At 46.4% G+C, this 20,787-nt stretch overlaps 1 protein-coding gene across 1 annotated transcript; it reads right to left on the bottom strand.

The window, feature by feature from the left end:
* Nucleotides 1–320: 320 nt before the first annotated feature.
* LOC126779708 (bromodomain and WD repeat-containing protein 1) lies at nt 321–20,560 on the bottom strand. Its single transcript, XM_050503869.1, has 33 exons — nt 20,408–20,560; nt 20,265–20,323; nt 20,159–20,188; nt 19,972–20,031; nt 17,647–17,839; nt 14,395–15,746; nt 14,008–14,315; nt 13,761–13,920; nt 13,126–13,301; nt 12,816–12,842; nt 12,483–12,569; nt 11,340–11,547; nt 10,557–10,646; nt 9,654–9,850; nt 9,452–9,567; nt 8,866–8,953; nt 8,605–8,725; nt 7,332–7,457; nt 6,952–7,085; nt 6,425–6,509; nt 6,108–6,276; nt 5,887–6,038; nt 5,293–5,479; nt 4,376–4,468; nt 4,153–4,218; nt 3,603–3,706; nt 3,232–3,312; nt 2,899–3,002; nt 2,460–2,630; nt 1,502–1,562; nt 1,013–1,171; nt 871–943; nt 321–439 (listed from the first exon to the last, which is right to left on the bottom strand). Exons 1-33 carry the CDS (start codon nt 20,442–20,444, stop codon nt 321–323), a joined length of 5,193 nt encoding a protein of 1,730 aa, XP_050359826.1. The 5' UTR covers nt 20,445–20,560.
* Between the last annotated feature and the right edge of the window lie 227 nt (nt 20,561–20,787).

Below are 20,787 nucleotides of genomic sequence, written 5' to 3' on the forward strand. Positions count from 1 at the left end.
TACAAATCGGGTCGGAACCCCACGCGTTCGCAACTCTTTAGAACGTCACCGACAACTTCACAAAATCGCTGACGAGAGACGACATAAACCGCCGCAGCTCTTCATATCGTTCATCCGATCACTTTCATTGCAATAACTGCGCGTGTAAAATCGGCAGTGATCGACATTATCCCTTAGAACTACACGCGGGCACGCGAGCGGCCCGGCCGGGGCGCGGGGCGCGCGGGGCGCGCGGGGCGCGCGGGGGGCGGCCAGCGGCGCAGCAGGCGGCGCGCGGCCGCCACGAGGCGCGCCACGCGTCGCGCGGCGGCCGGCGAGCGTCAGCGGCGCAGCAGGCCGCGCGCCTTGGCCGTCAGCTTGCGCACGCGCCCGCGCGACGAGATGGACACCGGCCCGGCGCCGGACGCGCCGGACGCGCCGGACGCGCCGGACGACGCGCCTGCGGACACACGGGCTACAGGCCGGGCGGCTAGCGGGCGGCCAGCGGGCGGCGCGGGCGGCGAGTGCGAACATTCATTCGAGTGAAACGAAAACTAAAACGTTGAGGACAGACAAATGTTGATATCGTCGTACCCGACGTCCTCGTGGGGCGCGGGCGGCGCGGGCGGCTCGGTTGGACAGAATGGTTTCGTACGTTTTAGATAAATAATTTGGAAAAACAGAGGCTTCTACATTTCGACGGAGGGTCGACGGGGGGGAGCGATCCCCCCGCGCCCTTATCGAATATCAATAGAAACGAACTAAATGAATTCTTCTTACCCGAGCAATGAAAATTTTTTAGCCTTCGCGTAATTTAAAAATTCGTTCAATAGCTTTCGAGCTAGCCGTTCGACCGGCGTCACAATCTGGCTCTAAGATGGTGATGAGTACCGTTGTGCTGCGCGTGACCGTTGAAGTAGTTGTGGTCGCTGGCGGCCGCACCCGCCGCTCCCGTCGCCGGCCCCTGTGGACGAAACGCATTAGTGTCGTGGTGGTGGAGAGCTGCTGCGTGGGGAGGGGGGCGGCGCGGTACCTGAGCGTGGTGTCGCCGCCGGGCTAACGCGCGCTGCTGCTGCTGGTGGTGGCGGTGGTGGTGCGGCAGGCGCTTGCTGATGGCGGCCACGGAGTCGTCCTCGCTGTCTTCGTTGTACCGTCGCGGGCTACCGCGTCGTCGTAGCGACACGCCGCCACTCTGTGGACATATCGAACGCATTAGTGTAACCCGCTGATCGTTTTTGAATGAACACTTGCTTATACAACAAAAAATTAATACAACTACCACCAACTGTCCACCAAAATTTTAATAATAACAATGGTTAAATGTACCGCATTCGACCATAGTCATTATCAAAATTTTGAGGACATAAATAATCACATATTTCTTCACATTTTACTAAAGCTCGTCAATAGCTACCAAACGATCGATAAACTGTTTTTTTAGTCTATATCTATTTATGCAGATATTCAGACCCAGTGTCACCACCACGATTCTCTAGCTCTATATGACCGTATGTGGACATACCCTGTGCGAGTTGAATGTGACGCGAGATGGCCCCGCTTGGACCTCCTCAGCCTGACGTTGTCTGTGAACAAAATATATTATAAATAAGTTTATAAAGCAAAGTTAATTGGCATCAATAAGTCTAGTATTGCGTACAATTATTTGCATAAAACAAAAGCCGAGATGGCCTAGTGGTTAGAACGCGTGAATCCTAACCGATGATCGGAGTTCAAAGCCCGGGCAAGCACCACTGAATTTTCATGTGCTTGATTTGTGTTTATAATTCATCTCGTGCTCGACGGTGAAGGAAAACATCGTGAGGAAACCTGCATGTGTCTAATTTCATTGAAATTGTGCTCCAAACCTTCTCCTCAAAAGGGAGAGGAGGCTTTAGCCCAGCAGTGGGACACTAACAGGCTGTTACTGCAGAGCATATAGAATTTATTTACGATACAAATTTTACAAATATTCTGATGAGCTGCTGATCTCCTAGCTAGATTGCTGTACAACCTGTATTAAGGAGAAACAGTTTGTTTCTTATTTATAAGTCTCAATATGAAATTTGCCTATCTACTAATTTTATTTACTTAATAAATACTGAGTGTCATAAAACAAATCCTAAACTATTGAGTCTAATAGGGTGACAGTTTGGGTTACACGGGAATTCCTTATGAAGCGTGGGCGAGGTGGGCGAGTATTAAGAAAGGACTTTCACTGGACAATATTCATAGCCTACCTATGGGTTAAATGAGGGATGCAAGCTTGTTACAAGTAATTACATATAATATACTCGTATGAGCTTTTATCTTTAAATGTTAATAAAAAAGCAAAGTAAGTCCGGAGTCTAGAATTTGGCAATCACACATGCCTCGAAGAACACGTAAAGTCCTCGGAATCTCGCTTATATAGTCAAATGTCGCCGCACTCAATGGATGAGCGCGTCCAAAGCCCCATCAATACAGAGTAGAGGATACGTCACCGGTAGAGCAGCAGCGGCGCGTCGTCGTCCGTGGAGTAGGCGGCCGGCCGGTAGGAGCGGTCCGACTCGTAGCGCCGCCGACCGGAGCCCGAGCCGGAGCCGGAACCCGAGCCCGATCCGGAGCCCGACGACGACGACGACCAACTGCCCTCCGAGAAGCGTTCGCGTACCCTGGAAATAAGTCATCATTTTTTTTCTATAAATTTCAGCCCGAATTTGAGCAGTGGTTGAAGAGGTTTTAAATATTCGTAGTTCAAAAATATGACGTTTCTCTACCCAGTAGGACCATTTAACTTTAAAACTAAGTTAAAAAAGCTAGAGGTAAAGTGTATCGATACAATTATTTGGTTGACTTGGACCTAAACCTTAAGTATAATCATACCTCAAAATATAAGTAAAAAGGGGCGCGGGGGAACTACAGGAGTTGGTGAATACGTACCGCTTGTGTTTGCGCGAGGCGGCGCTGCTGGCGGAGCTGCGCGCCCGCCGGCGCTTGCGCCGCTCCGCGCTCGCCGCCGCGCGCAGCGTGCGCGGCCGGCGACGCTGCACACCGTACCACTTGGTGATATATTCAACACAGTACTAATTTGTTACCGATCGGTAATTTTATGTTAATTCAAATAATTCAGAAAAGGATTCTATTCCACGTTTTATAAGATTTTTTAATATATGTGTTTTTTGCTGACTGTACTATTCCTTCGACGTATATTTGTAGATGGATAGCGAGCTTTGTAGAAACTATCCTGAATATATCTACGACGTTAACACATACCGGCTGTGGGTGCCGTGTGCTGGTGGGTGGGGGTTCGTACTCCAGCTCCACCTCATCCTCCACGAGTTCCTCTTCCACCACCTTACGAAGTCGCATTAAATAATCAGATCATTATATATTATTATATCACTTAACGATTATAAGTAACGGAAATATTTAGTATTGCTGGGTTCCGGTTAGAAAGGTGAGTGAACCAGCGTAGCCACAGGTACAAGGGATGGCGATAAAGCATAACTAATATTTCTTGCAGCCGAGGTCTATGGACGGTAGTGGCCACTTTCTATCAGGATGCCTACCTGCCCAACCCACCTATTTTCAATAATATAAAAAAGGACATTTTCCTTTTGTATATATAGTAGTTAGTACGTCACCTCTATCCGCGAGTGTTCGCTGCTGTCGTCTGCGGATCGTTCGCCCGCTACCGCCTCCGCTTCCGCTTCTGACGCGACGCCGTTACTCGTAGCAGGCAGGCTCTCTGCACGTCACATACAATATAAATTAATGCCAGTACAATAAATCTGTTGGGACAACACAGCATTTAACAAAATAATTATGATTGAAGTAAATTAACTAATAAAAAAACGTACTAAAATTTGTATACTTCGGGAAAAATATGTTCTGGCGATGAATCGCGCTAACGTTTCGTTCGCCGCATAGGTTATAGGGTTTCAACCTTTTGTTTTGTGTTATAAAATTTACCATAAAATTGAAACAAGTTTAACTAAATTTTTTTTGGGTCGTGAGGATAAATTTGGTCCTTCGAGCCGGATGTGCTTGCCGCCTTATCGGTACACAAGAAAAATACTGTAACTGGTACCGTTACACCGGTAGAGGCTCAATGAGTCGCCATATGTATATTCCTATTTTTTATCCGTACCTATGATGAGTGGTACAATTATGTTATATACTATATTCATTTACCGGGAGGAGCTCTACTGCTGGAGGACGCGGATGCTGCGCTCTTGCTCTTCTTGCCAACACCTTTGCCTGTGAAATATTAATAATGTGAGACGATCCTGACTCCTTGGACGATTGTCGTCTGAATTCCTATATATTTTAAAATCAGCATGACTATATAAATATATTGCCATAATATATAACCAAATATACATTCTGAGGTGAAAATTATTATAATGATATGTACCTTTCCTGTGCGACGTGAGCGGTGCGTCGCTGTCCCACGAGTCGTGCGTGTGCGCTGAGCTCGCCGACGACGCGCGCGCTGCGGATGCGCCCGCTGTGGCACGTTACACGGTATACTTATTGATAACTAATATACGCGATATCATTGTTAGAGATCGAGAGAGAGTTACTGGTGGTAGAGCTTTGTGCAAGCTCGTCTGGGTAGGTACCACCCACTCATCAGATATTCCACCGCAAAACAGCAGTTTTTGTTATTGTTGTGTTCCGGTTTGAAGGGTGAGTGAGCCAGTGTAATTACAGGCACAAGGGACATAACATTAGTTCCCAAGGTTGGTGGCGCATTGGTGATGTAAGCGATGGTTAACATTTCTTACGATGCCAATGTCTAAGGGCGTTGGTGACCACTTACCATCAGGTGGCCCATAAGCTCGGCCGCCTTCCTATTCTATATCTATTTTAGTTCTCGATTAATATCTTAATTTACAATATAACTAACTACTACGTAACAGCCTGTGAATGTCCCACTGCTGGGCTAAGGCCTCCTCTCCCTTTTTGAGGAGAAGGTTTGGAGCTTATTCCACCACGCTACTCCAATACGGGTTGGTGGAATACACATGTGGCAGAATTTCGATGAAATTAGACACATGCAGGTTTCCTCACGATGTTTTCCTTCACCGAAAAGCACGAGATGAATTATAAACAAAAATTAAGCAAATGAAAATTCAGAGGTGCTTGCCCGGGTTTGAACCCACGGTCATCGTTTAAGATTCACGCGTTCTTACCACAGGACCATCTCGCTACCCTAATAATTAGTAATGAACTATAATTAATATTTAATTCAATAATGATGCATTCAAATTTTAATCATTTAATATTACTGTTTAAAGCATGTTATGTTCCTCATATAACGTGACTCACATTGCGCCTCAACGGCGGCCTGTCGCGTCCGTGCGCGTGCGTGCGGGCGTGGGCGTGGGTGCGTGCGTGCGTGCGTGCGAGCGTGCGCGCGGCGTGCTCTGCGCGTGCGCGTGCTGTGCAACTCGACAGGCAAGCGCGCCCACAGCGCCTCGAATAACGACGACAGACGCACAGTCATCGAATAGATCTGATGAGTTTTGAAATATAACACATAATTAAGGCTAATTTGCGTCATTATTCTATTGAGTAGGTTTTTAACCAGCGATATAAGCACCCAAAGCTCGAAGCGATTTCTTCAGTCTTCATTATGTTATTGATGTGATTGTTATGTCATTTTAAGAAATTAATTTAAAGAAAAAACAGCAAGAAAGTCACGGCCCTAATTGTAAACGTTTCTAAGAGACTGTTTAGTTAAACACTTCCCTTCTTTCACTTACACATTTGACATTCAAAAGAAAAAGACAGAGCATTGTTTAACTACTGACGCTTAACGACGTTTATAAAGCCGGGAGCTACTCTTTTCCGACCACTAAACAATACTCAAATACAATTGAATTATTACTTATCATATCAGAATATGTAATCGCATCTCACCCGACTGCGCTTGTTGGTGTTGTACAGCCGGCTGTTGGCGAACACCAGCCTGACGTCGGCGGCGACCTGCGCGGCGCGCGCGTACCGCCCGCACGCCAGCCGCCGCCGCACCGTGCCCAGGTCCATGGGCCGCGACACCACCGCGAAGTAGTCTGGCGACACACGCGCCGGTCAGTACGACGTCGGGAAGGGGCGACCACGCTCACGGGCTAGGCACTAACCGGGGACCTGCGACGACGACACGGGCTCCCGGAACGGCTCGGCGTCGGCCGACGCGTACAGCTCGCGCAGCAGCCCCGCGCACACCGCGCGCCAGTCGCCGCCCGCGCCCCCCGCGCCCCCCGCGCCGCCCGCGCCGCCCGCCCGCGTGCGGCTCGCGCGGCGCTGCTTCTGCGAATATATACACATATATTCAGTACCTGGGTTCAATGATAACGACGATAACGAAATAATGATGGCTAACGTGTTGTTGATGACGTCAATGTCGACGACGGTGATAATAATAATATTAAATTTAAATACCAGTAAAACCACTCACCTTATCGACAACTTCATCATCCGAAGACTGATAGGAGGCAGCCAGCGCGTGGTACTGCGCCACCACATCCACAGTCTCCCAATTGCTGTAATGACGATTAAGAAAATTATATGTCAAAATTATTGACAAAATGTCGCTGGCTGTCGCAAAACAGTAGCGATAACATATCAAATAATATTAAATAAAAATTAAAAATGTGGTAGGGCTTTCTGCAAGCTCGTCTGGGGAGGTACCACCCACTCATCAGATATTCTACCGCCAAACGGCAATATTGAGTATTGTTGTGTTCCGGTTTGAAGGGTGAGTGAGCCAGTGTACAGACACAAGGGACATAATATCTTAGTTCCCAAGGTTTTCGGCGCATTGGCAATGTCTATGGGCGGTGGTGACCACTTACCATTAAGAGGCCCGTTTGCCAATCCGCCTAGTTATTACATAAAAAAAACTATATTATGGTAGTAAAATCTGGGCTCTGTGTGTTGTCACAATTGCATCCGAGACGAGACATCTTCGACTCCGTGACGCACCTGATGATGTACAGCAGCAGGTCGGTGACGAGCCTCGCCTGCCGCACGATGGGTGAATGCGGCTCGTTGAACCGCTCCGCGTTGGACGCCAGCCAGCGCGCGTCGAACTGAGCCGCCGCCGGCCGCCGGTAGAACTGGACGAGGGATACCACATTACTAGCCGTTACCCCATGCGCCTCGACTCGGAACCGCTTAGTACGGATAGCGACGCTATCATATAACGCGGGCGCATCATGTATTGAACGTAACTAACCTTAATAAAAAAATATATCAAATCTTCTCTAAGCTATTTTATATTGATAGCAGAAAAATATAAATAATATGTAATTGATACGACACGAGGGTACAGTTAGTAAAAAAAAACGTTAATGACAACGAACCAGATTTTCAAAGCGAGCGCGAATGGTGGCTAGATCGACGGGGTACGGCACCACCAGCGCGTAGCTCGGGTACAGCTGCAGGTCCACCGGCGCCACGAACGGCTCCGCCACCGACAGTGACATCACCTGCAACGGTAACAGTCATATTAAGTGATGATCACTTCGAGATAAATTGGAGGTAAAGTAATTAATTAATTATTGGCGCGACTTGTGTTGTGTTTAATGTTTTCAATGTGTGTCGTTGGATTTTTAAATTACTCTTAAGTTATATAATTTACATATATTTTTTAAATGTTTTTATTTAAATATTATGATAAAAAATAGGCACATTTTTAAAATAATATTATAATGATAATAATGTCCTCCAGGCCGATTTCGGCCACGGTGGCTAATCTCTAGGGAGATTAGCCAACTAAGCAGGAGATTATAGTGCACAAGTGTGTGCGCAAACACAGGTGCGCTCTCTATTCCCTAACTCTTATAATCCGATAGGACTACTGGTGGTGGTAGGGCTTTGTGCAAGCTCGTCTGGGTAGGTACCACCCACTCATCAGATATTCTACCGCAAAACAGCAATACTTGATATTGTTGTGTTCCGGTTTGAAGGGTGAGTGAGCCAGTGTAATTACAGGCACAAGGGACATAAAATCTTAGTTCCCAAGGTTGGTGGCGCATTGGATATGTAAGCGATGGTTGACATTTCTTACAATGCCAATGTCTAAGAGCGTTGGTGACCACTTACCATCAGGTGGCCCATATGCTCGTCCGCCTTCCTTTACTATAAAAAAAAAAAAAAAAAAAAAAAAAAAAAAAAAAAAAAAAAAAAAAAAAAAAAAAAAAAAAGGACGGCAATCCGACACGACCGGAAAGAGTTCAAACGCGGGACCAACGGCTTTACGTGCTTTCCGAGGCACGGGAGTGTACAAACTTCCAATTACCAGACTCCGGGCTGCTACTGAGAATTTTCTGACAGAAAAACCCAATAACTATTTATCGACCCGACCTGGTAATCGAACACAGGACCTCCGGGTCTGCGGCCTTGTGGGGCCTTGCGGTTGATTTTCATTGAGAACGAATAGACAATAGTTGTAATTTAACGAATGCAATCGGCGGAAGTGAGTAGCGAGTGAGTAGCGAGTGAATAGGGAGTGAGTAGCGAGTGAGTAGCGAGTGAGTAGCGAGTGAGTAGCGAGTGAGTAGCGAGTGAGTAGCGAGTGAGTAGCGAGTGAGTAGCGAGTGAGTAGCGAGTGAGTAGCGAGTGCGCGGCGGCGACCTGCGAGATGTGGTGCGCGATGCGCGGGCAGGCGCGCGGCGGCCAGTCGTGCGCGCGCGCCAGCACGGCGCGCAGCTCGGGCGCCAGCACCGCCACCGCGCCGCCCGGCTCCGACGGCAGTCTGCGGGCACAGCCATTAGTACCATTACTGCCGGCAGTGGTTTTAGTGGCACAAGAATACAACGAAACGAAGACAAAGGGAAAAATGGTCACAAACTCTTGGAATTCTTTAAAAAAACCCGCCATCGAGGCATCCCTCACCTGTCCGGGTCGATGGGTTCGAGGTCCCAGGGCGAGAGACGCTCCACCTCGCCGTTGTCCCACCGCACTCGCAGCGACAGGAAATGAGCTGGAATGATAAACCAAATATACATGTTATATGACCCTCTCGTCAACTTCGGCTATGGTGGCAATCTCTAGGGAAAACTGCCAATGGCACAGACACATTATAATGCACAACTGTGTGCGCAAATAGAAGTGCTCTCAAAATTAATAATAATAATAATAATATCCTGGGACATTTTTAAACATGGCCATCTGATCCCAAATTAAGATTGTACAGAGCTTGTACTATGGAAACCAGACAACTGAAATACTACATATACTGCTTTTTCTTTTGTAAATACATATTTATATAGATAATTACACCCAGACTCAGGACAAACAGATTTGTTTATGCACACAAATGTCTGTCCTGAGTGGAAATCGAACTCACAACCTTCGGCGTGAAAGGCAAGCATCCACCAACCACGCCAAACCGCTCGTCAAAATTTCTTCGCTTTCAAAAATCAATAATTAAGTTTGCATTACATTAATAATTTGTTTATTAAGTAAACTAGTAACTCACAAGCGGCCTCATTGGCCCAGGCCTCCGCGTCGCTGCAGTTGGAGGCGGCGGCGGAGCCCGACGAGCGCTCCAGGACCTGCCCCGTCCACCACGAGTCATCGATCATGCATCGGAACCTATAACATAATTTAAAAATTAATAATTTGTCATCAGTCTTTTTTTCAGTGTAGTGGCCATTAGTCAATGTGCGTGCGGGTGGTACCTGTCCCCGGCGCCCCAGTGGCGGGCGACGGCGGCGTCGTAGTGGTGGCGCAGCACGAGGAAGTCGATGACGTCGGGCATGTCGTGGTAGCGCACGGTGAAGGCGCGCGAGTCGCGCTCGCGGAACAGCTTCAGGCTGACCACGCGCGGCGGCTTGATCACGTACTTGATGCCCACCACCTTCACCGCCTCGCAGTCCTGCCAGACATATTGGATAATTATCGCCTAGCCCTTAAATCCGCGAAACCTAACAGTTATCGTTTCAAACCCGAGAGTTATTTTTTAATATATATATAATTTTTATGTAATGTATTTTTTTGCTTATATAGACATATATATGGCATTTGCATATCATCTTATGGTGGTTGTGGCGGGATTTTAACCATTTTACCATCAAAAATGAACGTACAACTTTGCAAATAAATAATTTCATGTTGATATCATATAAAATACCCAAAATCAGTCAGGACGTTATTATATACGGTCCTATTTGCGTTTATATTAAACCCAATGCTTACATATAACCGTCTGGTTCAAATGTCCCAGTGCTGGGCTAAAGCCTCTCTCGGTTTGAGTAGAAGGTTTGGAGCTCATTCCACTATTAACATTCTTACCAAGTTCCTTATTTAGTCTTATTTATTCACCTTTTTGTTGATAATAAAAGAAATTTGTATAGTATTTTATTTGCTTAGTTCTCGCCCGCGGCGGCAAGCGTGTTAGGGGCGGTTAGGGGGACAGGTTAGAAAAAATACACTTTGTCCTTTCTTGGGATTCAAGCTTGCTTCGTAATGAATTTCATCAAAATCGGTTCAGTGGTTTAGCCATGAAAGCGTGACATACAGACTTACTTTCTCATTTATAATCTTAGTATTGATGTTACAATTTAAGCGGTTTCTTTACTCACATATATCTGCATTCGTTCCCAGGGTTTGTCCCGGGGATGTATCTTGTACAGGTCCTTCTCAGCCACCGCCTCGAAATATCGCTGGTGACCCTGAAAATGAAATATATAGTCATAAGTAAACTAATAATACCAGCTACCCGTCTCGCTCTCGCACGGGTACCCGAGATGGCCCAGTAGTAATAAAGCGTGATTCTTAACTGATTATCGTTGGTTCAAACCCTGGAAAGCCCCACTGAATTTTCATGTGCTTAATTTGTGTTTATAAATCAGCTCGTGCTTAACAGTGAAGGAAAACATCGCGAGGAAACCTGCATGTGTCTAATTTCATTGAAATTGTGCTCCAAACCTTCTCAAAAGGGAGAGGAGGCCTTAGCCCAGCAGTGGGACATTAACAGGCAGTCACTTTACATATAAATCTATTGGTTTACGCGGCGCACTCCAGTTAAGCTCCGAGTCACATTTCAGTCAATTATCACAAAACCTTTACATAATTGGTGTATCAACAAAACCTCCCTCATGAATCACTACGCTCATTGGTGAAAATAGACAGATACGGGGCGGGGGCCTGTGTTTTATAATATTTAGTGATTAGATTCCCTTTGCGACTTCACCCGCGTGTTGGAGGGGGAGGGGATTATTGGGTACCCTCTGTCCTTTTCTGTACTTCTCACTATGTGTATGCAAAATTTTAAGTTTTATTTAAGACGTGAAATCGTTACAAATAAACAAATAGACAAACTCATTTTCGCATTTTAATGTTAATAAGGATTATTAATAGCTCACCAGGCGAAAGTACAAGCAGTGGTCTCCCATCTGCGGGTGGTAGGGCGCCTTGCGGGGCGACACGGCGGTGAGCCACTCGCCCACGCGGTACGCCTCGGGCAGCTCGGCGCCGCCCGCCGCGCCGCCCCCCGCGCCGCCCCCCGCGCTGCTCCCCGCGCCGCCCCCCGCGCCGCTCCCCGCGCCGCCCCCCGCGCCGCCCGCCCCCGCGCTGCGCTTTGCCGTCGCTGTGCTGGGGCTATATCTGTAAGCAGAGACAAGATTATTTTAATAAAAAAGTTTTGTATAAATATATTTTTGAAAATAAATATATCTGCCTTTAATCTAACTAGAGATCTTTATATTAGAATTGGAAATGTTTTAGGTAGCCAGGTACTTGCTCGCCTTAAGGATGTCAATGTAACCAGTTTTCGTTAAGTAATTAATTATATTTATATATTTTTCTTTACTACACATTTATTTATTGATCTCATTTATTGTTATAATTTTTTAGCTGTGTCATTTTGTGTAGTTATTATCGGTGGAAACTTAGCTAAAATATGTTTTATTTTTTATTAATATATACAGCTCCTAGCAGTGTAAAGTGTGTTATAATCGTCCGATTTTTTGTTTCAATCAAACAAAAAAAGCTTATGTCAATCTTAATTTTTTGGACATGTTCGATATTTAAATTTTATATAATCTGTTTGAAAAAGACAAGTTTTACAATTGAGTAGCCTTCGCGAAGTTAGTGATTTTATTTAGTCCTTGAATAGAACCTTAAACTTAAAAAATTAAATAAATTAGTTGAATTTCGACCGCTGGGCGATCATTAGTATTCAGAGAGCCTTGGAATCATAATATCACGATGAGCAGACTTAAAATCTACCAATTAGAGTACTAATTGTTATATATTATATACTTATTGGTATATACCCAATCATCAGATATTCTACCGCAAAACAGCAGTACTTGCTATTGTTGTGTTCCGGTTTGAACGGTGAGTGAGCCAGTGTAATTACAGGCACAAAGGACATTTTAGTTCCCAAGTTTGGTGGCGCACTGGCTGTGTAAGCGATGGTTGACATTTCTTACAATGCCAATGTCTATGGGCGTTGGTGACCACTTACCATCGACTATATAATGTATTATACGAGCGGCGGTTACCGGGCGGTAGGCGCGGGGCGGCGCCGCGCGCGCGCGGGGGGCGCCAGCGCGGGCCCCGCCTGCCAGTCCGAGTACTGCGACGACGAGCTGCGACATCGTAATGATAATTATATGTGCAGCGACAGCAAAACAATTACTTTGACAATAAAAATGAAATTGTAATATTAAAATTACAGTTTTGAAAATTGAAATCTGGGGTGTAAGATTATTTTATAGCGTAAGCATTCATTGAGTGGCGGCTCTTGGAAATTACAACTTTTAGGGGAGAAATAGGACTTTGTATGCAGTTTACGAAACCCGGGGAGATAGTTAGTATATAGTAAAATTCTTTACCTGTCGCTCTTGCTTGCGGAATGCGAGCTGAGAACAAAAGAAATAACAAAACATTATATCATGAAAGGTTATGAATATTTATTTAAAGGGTGGGGATGAAGTGTTTTTCTACACTTTATATCTTCAAAATCCATAGTAGAAAATTAGACAGAGCATTTCAACAAGATAGCCGTAGATATTTTAATTGGCAATTTACAGCGGATAGTGAAACGATCCATAGAATACTGTAACTGCTAGACTTACTATGTATAAGTACTTAGATTGTTATATTAATTTCCATGTAATAAATCAAGCTAATCGTAATAGTCACCTATCTGAGTCTGTGACGTCAGCGCTCGAGTGTCGGGAACGAGAGGACCGTGAGGAGCGAGACGAGCGGGAGGAGTGCGAGGAGCGCGAGGAGCGGGAGGAGCGGGAGCCCGACAGTCGCACCGACTCGTCCGACGTGTCGCTGCCGCTGTCCTCGACCGCGTCCACCACCTCCTCCTCGAGCCGTATCGTCTGAAACGAGACAGAAATCACATATAATTGGAAATCAATTACACAAAGACATATTTGATTTGTGGGTAATCTTGGACAATATGTCTTCAGCATACAATAGCAGTCGTCAAATGTAATTAAGGTGAAGTACTGGCCATTCTAGTAAGGATAAGATTTTTCAGCTGTCTTGATTGATTCCTTAACATTAAGGATATTAGGAATCAATCATGATCGCCTAATCCATTTTCACCAGACTAGCCAACTGCAAACGTACACTTTATAATATACAATACGTTTTGCCTAACTTTCATAGTTCGATGTTCGGTCGATTAATACAAAACATAATCCATACTGTGTAATGTAATAGTTAGGTTACTATACGAGTGTGTGTGTGTGTGTGTGTGTGTGTGTGTGTGTGTGTGTGTGTGTGTGTGTGTGTGTGTGTGTGTGTGTGTGTGTACGCACGGGCTGCGTGCGCGGCGGCGGCGGGCGCGCGCGGGGCGCGGCGCGCGGGCGGCGGCCGGGCCGGCGGCGCGGGCCGTCGCCGGGCGCCGTGCTGATCATGACGGGCCGGCGCCGCATCTCGCGCCGGTACCACGACATCTCCCACGCGTTCAGCTCCGTGCTGCGGACATGGCGCACCATTACGAGCCGTCCGGCCTGCAGATCGGGTCGCTCGAATATTAATGTCGTTGCAGTTGCGAGTCCTTACCTCGCCTTCTCGAGCTCCTCTCGCGCCGAGGCCGGCAGCGGGGCGACGATGGGTCGCGTGCTCAGCGGCACGTCCAGCCCCTGCCAGGAGCCCGCCGTGTGGCGGACCCCCTCCCCGCGCCAAACGCCGTGCCCCGCCGGCGCCTGCTCCGCTTGCGCGCCGGGGCCGGCGTGCACGCCGGGAGTCAGCGGGTCGGCGGCCAGCGCCTCGATCATCGCGTCCAGCCGCGTGCGCGGGACGAGCTGCTCCAGCGGGAGAGCCTCGCGCCCCGGGACGAGACGTTGGAACTCCGGCGGATGCGGCGCGCCCTGGTGAGTTAGCACGATTAGATCGAGGAGTAGACATAACTCGACAGATAAACGGACTGAGCTACTGCAGGGGACTCGCCTCGACGTCGACGAGGAAGGGCGGCGGCATGAGATGCGGCGGCAAGTCCGTTTGCTCGTCCAGCGCGCCACCAAGCGCGTCACGCGACAGCGGCCGGTAGTCCGTGTGGAAGAATAGCTCAGTCGGCAGGCGCGCCAGCCGCGTGTGGCCGGAGCCGAGCCCCAGCAGCAGCAGGTGCCCGTGCGAATCGCTGGCGGCCACGCGCGTGCCGCAAGCCGCCCAGCGCGCGTCGAATAGCGCGCCCTCCCCCTGGCCGGGGATCACGTTGTGGAAGCGCGCCAACGGCTCCTCCTGCTCCGCATGCCACACGAACAGCTGCCCGTCGTGGCCCGCCGACAGCAGCACGCCCGGTAGCGTCGGGTGCGCCTCGAGCACGTACGCCTCGTCACGGTGACCGGCCAGCACGCGCACCTGCACGCACGTGCGCGCGCACCACACGCGCACGGAACTGTCCGATACGGCCGTCATCACATACGCGTCACTCCGGTCCCAGCACACCATGGTCACTTTGAGCTTCTTGTGCTCGTCCGGGTTGTGCACGCGCAGCAGCGTGTGTCGCCACTGCGTGGCGTGCAGCGTCCACAGCGCGGCCGTGCCGTCCTTGCTGCCGGACACGAAGCGCAGGCCGCGGTGCGCCCAGGCCAGCGAGTCCACGGCGTCCGCGTGCGCCGGCGTCTCCAGCACGCGGCGCGGGCCGGCCGCCTCCAGCGCGTACACGCGCACGCGCTGGTCCGCCGAGCCCGCCGCCAGGAAGGCCCCGCCGGCAGACCAGGCCGCGCAGATCATGTGGCAGGGGCCCGGCCGCAGCCGCTCCACGTACTGCACCGGCTGCGAGAGGAACTGCCCCTCGCGCGAGCACGTCCAGAAGGCCACCGAGCCGTCCGTGCTCGTGGAGGCCAGCCAGCGCAGCTCGGAGTGCGCGGGCGGCGCCCACTGCACGGAGGTGATGGTGCCGGCGTGCGCGTGCAGCACGGCGCGCGGCGCTCCCGTGGCCAGGCACCACACGCGCACGAGGCGCTCCACGGAGCCGCACGCCAGCAGCGTGCCGTCGTGCGAGGCGCACACGTCCGTGATCTCTGCGCCGGCGCCCCGCAGCGTGGCCGCCAGGCGCCCGTCGACGGCGCTCCACACCTTCACCAGCAGGTCGTCGGCGCCCGTGAGCACGTAGCGGCCGGTGCGATCGAAGGCGAGGCAGTAGACGGCCGACAGGTGGCCCAGCGTGCGGCGCTGCAGGCTCAGCCCGCGCAGGAGGCGCACGGGGAAGGGGCGCGGGGCGGTGGCGGTGGCGCCCAGGCCCGCTCCCCCCGCGCCGATGCCTCCTGCGCCCAGCTCGCGCGACAACAACTTGCGCACTATAACAGAGACGTTACTACTGATGATTCCATCGTCTATTAAAATTTTGTCAATAATGTAATTAGTATCGTAACGTATATTATAAAGGCAAAAATTAGTTTGTTTGTTATGATTTCCCACCGTCACTGCGAAGCCGATCAACGTAATTTTTTTCAAATAGTACCTAAAACCAGAAATCCAGAATAATGGAGATATAGATTCTAATTCTATTTTAAATAAGTCGGTAGACGAACAAATGGGCCGGCCATCTGATGCTAAGGAATCAAAGCCTAGACACTGTACGGTTCATTGCACCGAAAATATTGCAACGTTTTTATGTATCAATTAGGGCGCGTCCACAATATAACGCAAATATAATTATTTTATCAGTCTCCGTGTTAGCCGGTAGCGCGGCGGACGCGTCTCATACCCATCATACATTTGGCATTAGCATCGCTTAAGTATATGAACAGTATTCTAGCATGTACGGTTTCATTTCACACATAAAAAGAGATACTTCATCGTAACAGCTTGTGAATGTCCCACTGCTGGGCTAAGGCCTCCTCTACCTTTCGAGGAGAAGGTTTGGAGCTTATTCCACCACGCTGCTCCAGTGCTTGTTGGTGGAATACACATGTGGCAGAATTTCAGTGAAATAAGACACGTGCAGGTGTCCTCACGATGTTTTCCTTCACCGTAAAGCACGACATTAATTATAATCACAAATTAAGCACATGAAAATTCAGTGGTGCTAACCCGGGTTTGAACCCACGATCATCGGTTAAGATTCACACGTTCTTACCACTGGGCCATCTCGACTTTTTTAATAGAGATACTTAACACAATATCTAAAATTTGTTTTGCTTGGTCTATTGAGAGCTCATCTGTGTATTATTTTGTTTTACTTTTTTTTATTATTATTTATGTGTTTTTATTTATATGTTTGTTTGTCTATGTTGAGGCGGCACCGAAAAGCTGACAAGTCTTGGGTGTCAAGAATTAAAATAAATATTAATATTTTGTTGTTATAAATAAATAAATAACACAACTTGATGAGAATAAAACACTATTGTCATATGCTTTGACTCTTATACAATATTATATGTATATAATGTTCAATGATAGGGATTCAGAGTCCAAATTCTGACATCTATTATGTATTTTGGAGAACTAATTCAGTTAAAATTTGAATAATTATTATTTAGAAATTATTTAGAAGGCGTGAATCTTAACCGATGATCGTGGGTTCAAACCCGGGCAAGCACCACTGAATTTTCATGTGCTTAATTTGTGATTATAATTCATCTCGTGCTTTACGGTGAAGGAAAACATCGTGAGGAAACCTGCATGTGTCTAATTTCACTGAAATTCTGCCACATGTGTATTCCACCAACCCGCATTGGAGCAGCGTGGTGGAATAAGCTCCAAACCTTCTCCTCAAAAAGAGGAGAGGAGGCCTTTAGCCCAGCAGTGGGACATTCACAGGCTGTTACGGTTACTTTACTATTAGACACAACCTATATCGTTGGCAGTTGGTTGTAAGAATTTCTAAACATCCCTCGCATTGTCAATGTGCAACCAATCTTTATTGGTAATGGATTTTATGTCCACTATGCCTGTAGTTACACTGGCTCACTCAACCTTCAAACCAAACCGAAGCTAAGTTTGTCGATGGAATATGTGGTGAGTGGGTGGTACCTATCTAGGTGGGCTTGCACAAAGTGCTTTTTCTCTTTTTATTTTATTAACGCTGAAAAAACGCATAACAGTGTGGGGGGGGGGTATGTGGGACTCGCCGGTGTCTTAGGCGCCGAGTGCGCCCTTAGCATCGGAATATCCACTTAATAACCAGCGGTACCCTTTTCGTCTTAACGAGGAACGCCACGGGATCCGCCGAGTAAAGATATACAATTCACTGACCGAGCGTGTGGTCCGGCTTGTAGGACGCGTACTGCGGCTTGGCCCTCACGAGCGACTCGCTGAGCAGCGACAGGCGCGCGCCCAGCTGCTGGCCGCCCGGCGGCGGCGCGACCGGCGCCGACCGGGCCAGGCGCAGCGCGCGCTCGCACACCGACACCAGCCGGCGCCACGACACGTCCGAGTACTGCGAGTCCTGGAAAACCATTGGGAAATCAATATATTACACTTGAAGGTTTACTAATCGAATAACAAACAATCTAAAACTATCTTAATAGTTTAGTAATTCTTTTATAACGTTTTTTTAATTGTATATGTTCCGATTTGAAGGGTGAGTGAGCCAGTGTACAGGCACACGAGATATAATATCTTAGTTCCCAAAGCCGGTGGCACATCGGTGATGTAAGCAATGTTTAATATTTCTACCACCAGGAGGCCTATTTGTCTATCCGCCTACATATTATATACAAATAATCCAGTGAAAGTAGAGTAAGTTTCTCAATACACATTACAGTAATGTATTTTGATAAATTAATACTGTTTGGGGTTACCCGGAAGTATTGGTACTGCGAGACTTCAAAATAAAACCACCGAGTATGTACTGCTTAGTGCTTTGCTCCGGCGAATTTTTCACCGGAGAAAAACCGGAGATTGGTAAAACCGGTAAAAGCAGGTTTTTTACTGTATTAACCGGAGATTTTTTTATTAGTACAAACCCAAGTTTACTGTTTTAGCTTAATAAAATAAAAACAAACCGAATGCGTAAACTTCATGCTAGAGTTTTTTTTTTATTTTAAATTAGTGGCAACAGTATGGTTACATTATTTTTACACGGGGACTCCACAGGTATCTTTTTTGTATTGGCATACAACAACATAACATTCATCTTTTACTATTATTTCTGTCAATCTCCGGAGAATCTCCGGTTATTCTAAACAACCGGAGACAAAACACCGGTTACATTTTTTTCTCCGGCGCAAACCTCTAGTACTGCTGGTCAGAGAGTAATTGGTCTCTCGCTTTACAGATTTACAAAAACTTATTTAGTACTTTCAAAAAAAAACATTGATATAGCGCGATGTAAAATACATCTAACGCCATCTATTGACGAGAAGATAAATTAAATAATATTTGGCATAATGTATTTCGATCTTGAACAAATACAGATAACTTTATTCTTCTTCTTCTGTATAATATTATAAATAGATAACATTTCGTGTATGTTTCTTTGTAATGGATAGAACTCAACAACTGTAACAATTTAAAAATTCTTATTATCCTAATTTAGAATCATAAGATGCCATCTTGAAACAAGTTTTATTGCAAATAAATAACCATTACATACCTATGTTAATGTTTTAGAGTCAAAGCAGAAATTGGACTTTTAATTGTTTTTATTGAATATAAGGAAGACAAACAAGTAGTGTGGTGGGAATGGTCACCACTGGCATTACGTTGCCACTTTAATTTCATTAATCGTGAATACACCGGCAACAACGGTAACGTAGATGTTGTGTTTGTAGTTACACTGGCTCACTCGCCCTTCGAACCGGAACATTACTTGGTTTTGCTGTTTGCACAATAGATTGCTGTTTGGTGGTAGGATATGTGACGAGTAGGTAGTAACTACCGAGACGGGCCTGAACAAAAGCCTACCACCGAGTAAATATTTTCTCAAAATTATTTTTATAGACTAAATTGTTTGTCGAACAAACGATGTTTTTTTTTATTTAACCGTGTTAATTTTACCTACCTGTTTATTATAAACATATATATATATATATATATATATATATATATATATATATATATATATATATATAGGTTTATAATAATAAAATATATAGTTTATTATTAATTTAAGCATACTATAATAATATATTTAACAAATAATATTGATAGAAAAATTTAAAAATTGGCGCCCTTTTGTGGCCGCTATGATTATAACACTTCGGAAAAATTCGCAAAGCATCGCCTAATGTCTCTCGACTACACGTTGCTTCGGCCGCTAGAGTGAGACAGCCGAAAACTCTTACGAGCTATGCAATATGTTAGACAAGGACAGTTGCGACCCTACTTACCTGATCATGAGATTGAATACATGATATATCATTTTTTTCGCAATTAGCTTAAATACTCAAAAATAATAACAGAAACTTCGCAAAAACATTTTTTACGATTTTCCACCGTATTTTCACGATCATTTCTGTGTAAATTAGGAAACAGAAAATATTTTCAATTTTAAGCAATTCAAAGATTTCTAATCGCTAATCTGCTTAGAAAAAGTAAATAAACAGAAGTTTTCGCGCTAAAAACTTGTAAACTTACCAATTCATTGTACGACTGAGGATGCTCGACGCCCTCCCAGTCGAGTCGCCTAGGCAGCACCTGCCACAGAGAAAATTGCACTAAAACTTTACAGTAAACTTTCAGCGAGTTTGACAGCCGCCACCACGTGCATTCGCGACCAAAACAATAAGCTGTACGCCCGGCACTAGGAAAAGCTTTAACTCACCTCGACGCTCTCCAACTCTTTAAGTAAAGTCTGCGAAACATAAACGAGTTATTAGTTATTTAAACGATATATTCGATTAATTTACAAGTAATTGTAGCTAATTTACCTTAGCAGTTTCTTTCAACGGGCCGCCGGAGAGAAATTTCGCTATCAAAAAGTAGAGTTCTGAAACCGGGAAAGCTACCATTACACGACCTCGCACATAGGACACTCATTTTATATAGCTCGATTTTAAAGCACTAGACTCACCGGAAACAACATTGACCTCCTCGTTGGAATCCTCCATTATCCTAGATTATTTATAATAGGCCAAAATAGACCTCACACATCACAAAAACTGTTAAAATCCATCAAACATTTTGCTTCGGACATTACATTGTTGACGAAAGTTAATGCAACCTCCTGTAATAATAGCAAAATGGCGTTTGCTGTCACGGTCAAACAGGTCTATAACGTCGGTAAGACGTCTAGCACTTAGGTTGTCACGCATTGGCTAGATGGCGTTAGCTGCTTAATTTCATGATAATCGTTGAATAAACTCAATTAAATACTTTATAATTTTATATAATTCAATGAGCTTTAACTTAAATTTTTCATAAAAATACTATGGATTAAATACAGTAGATTAT

Source organism: Nymphalis io, chromosome 29 (assembly GCF_905147045.1).
Source record: "Nymphalis io chromosome 29, ilAglIoxx1.1, whole genome shotgun sequence".
NCBI classification, from domain to species: Eukaryota; Metazoa; Arthropoda; class Insecta; order Lepidoptera; family Nymphalidae; genus Nymphalis; species Nymphalis io.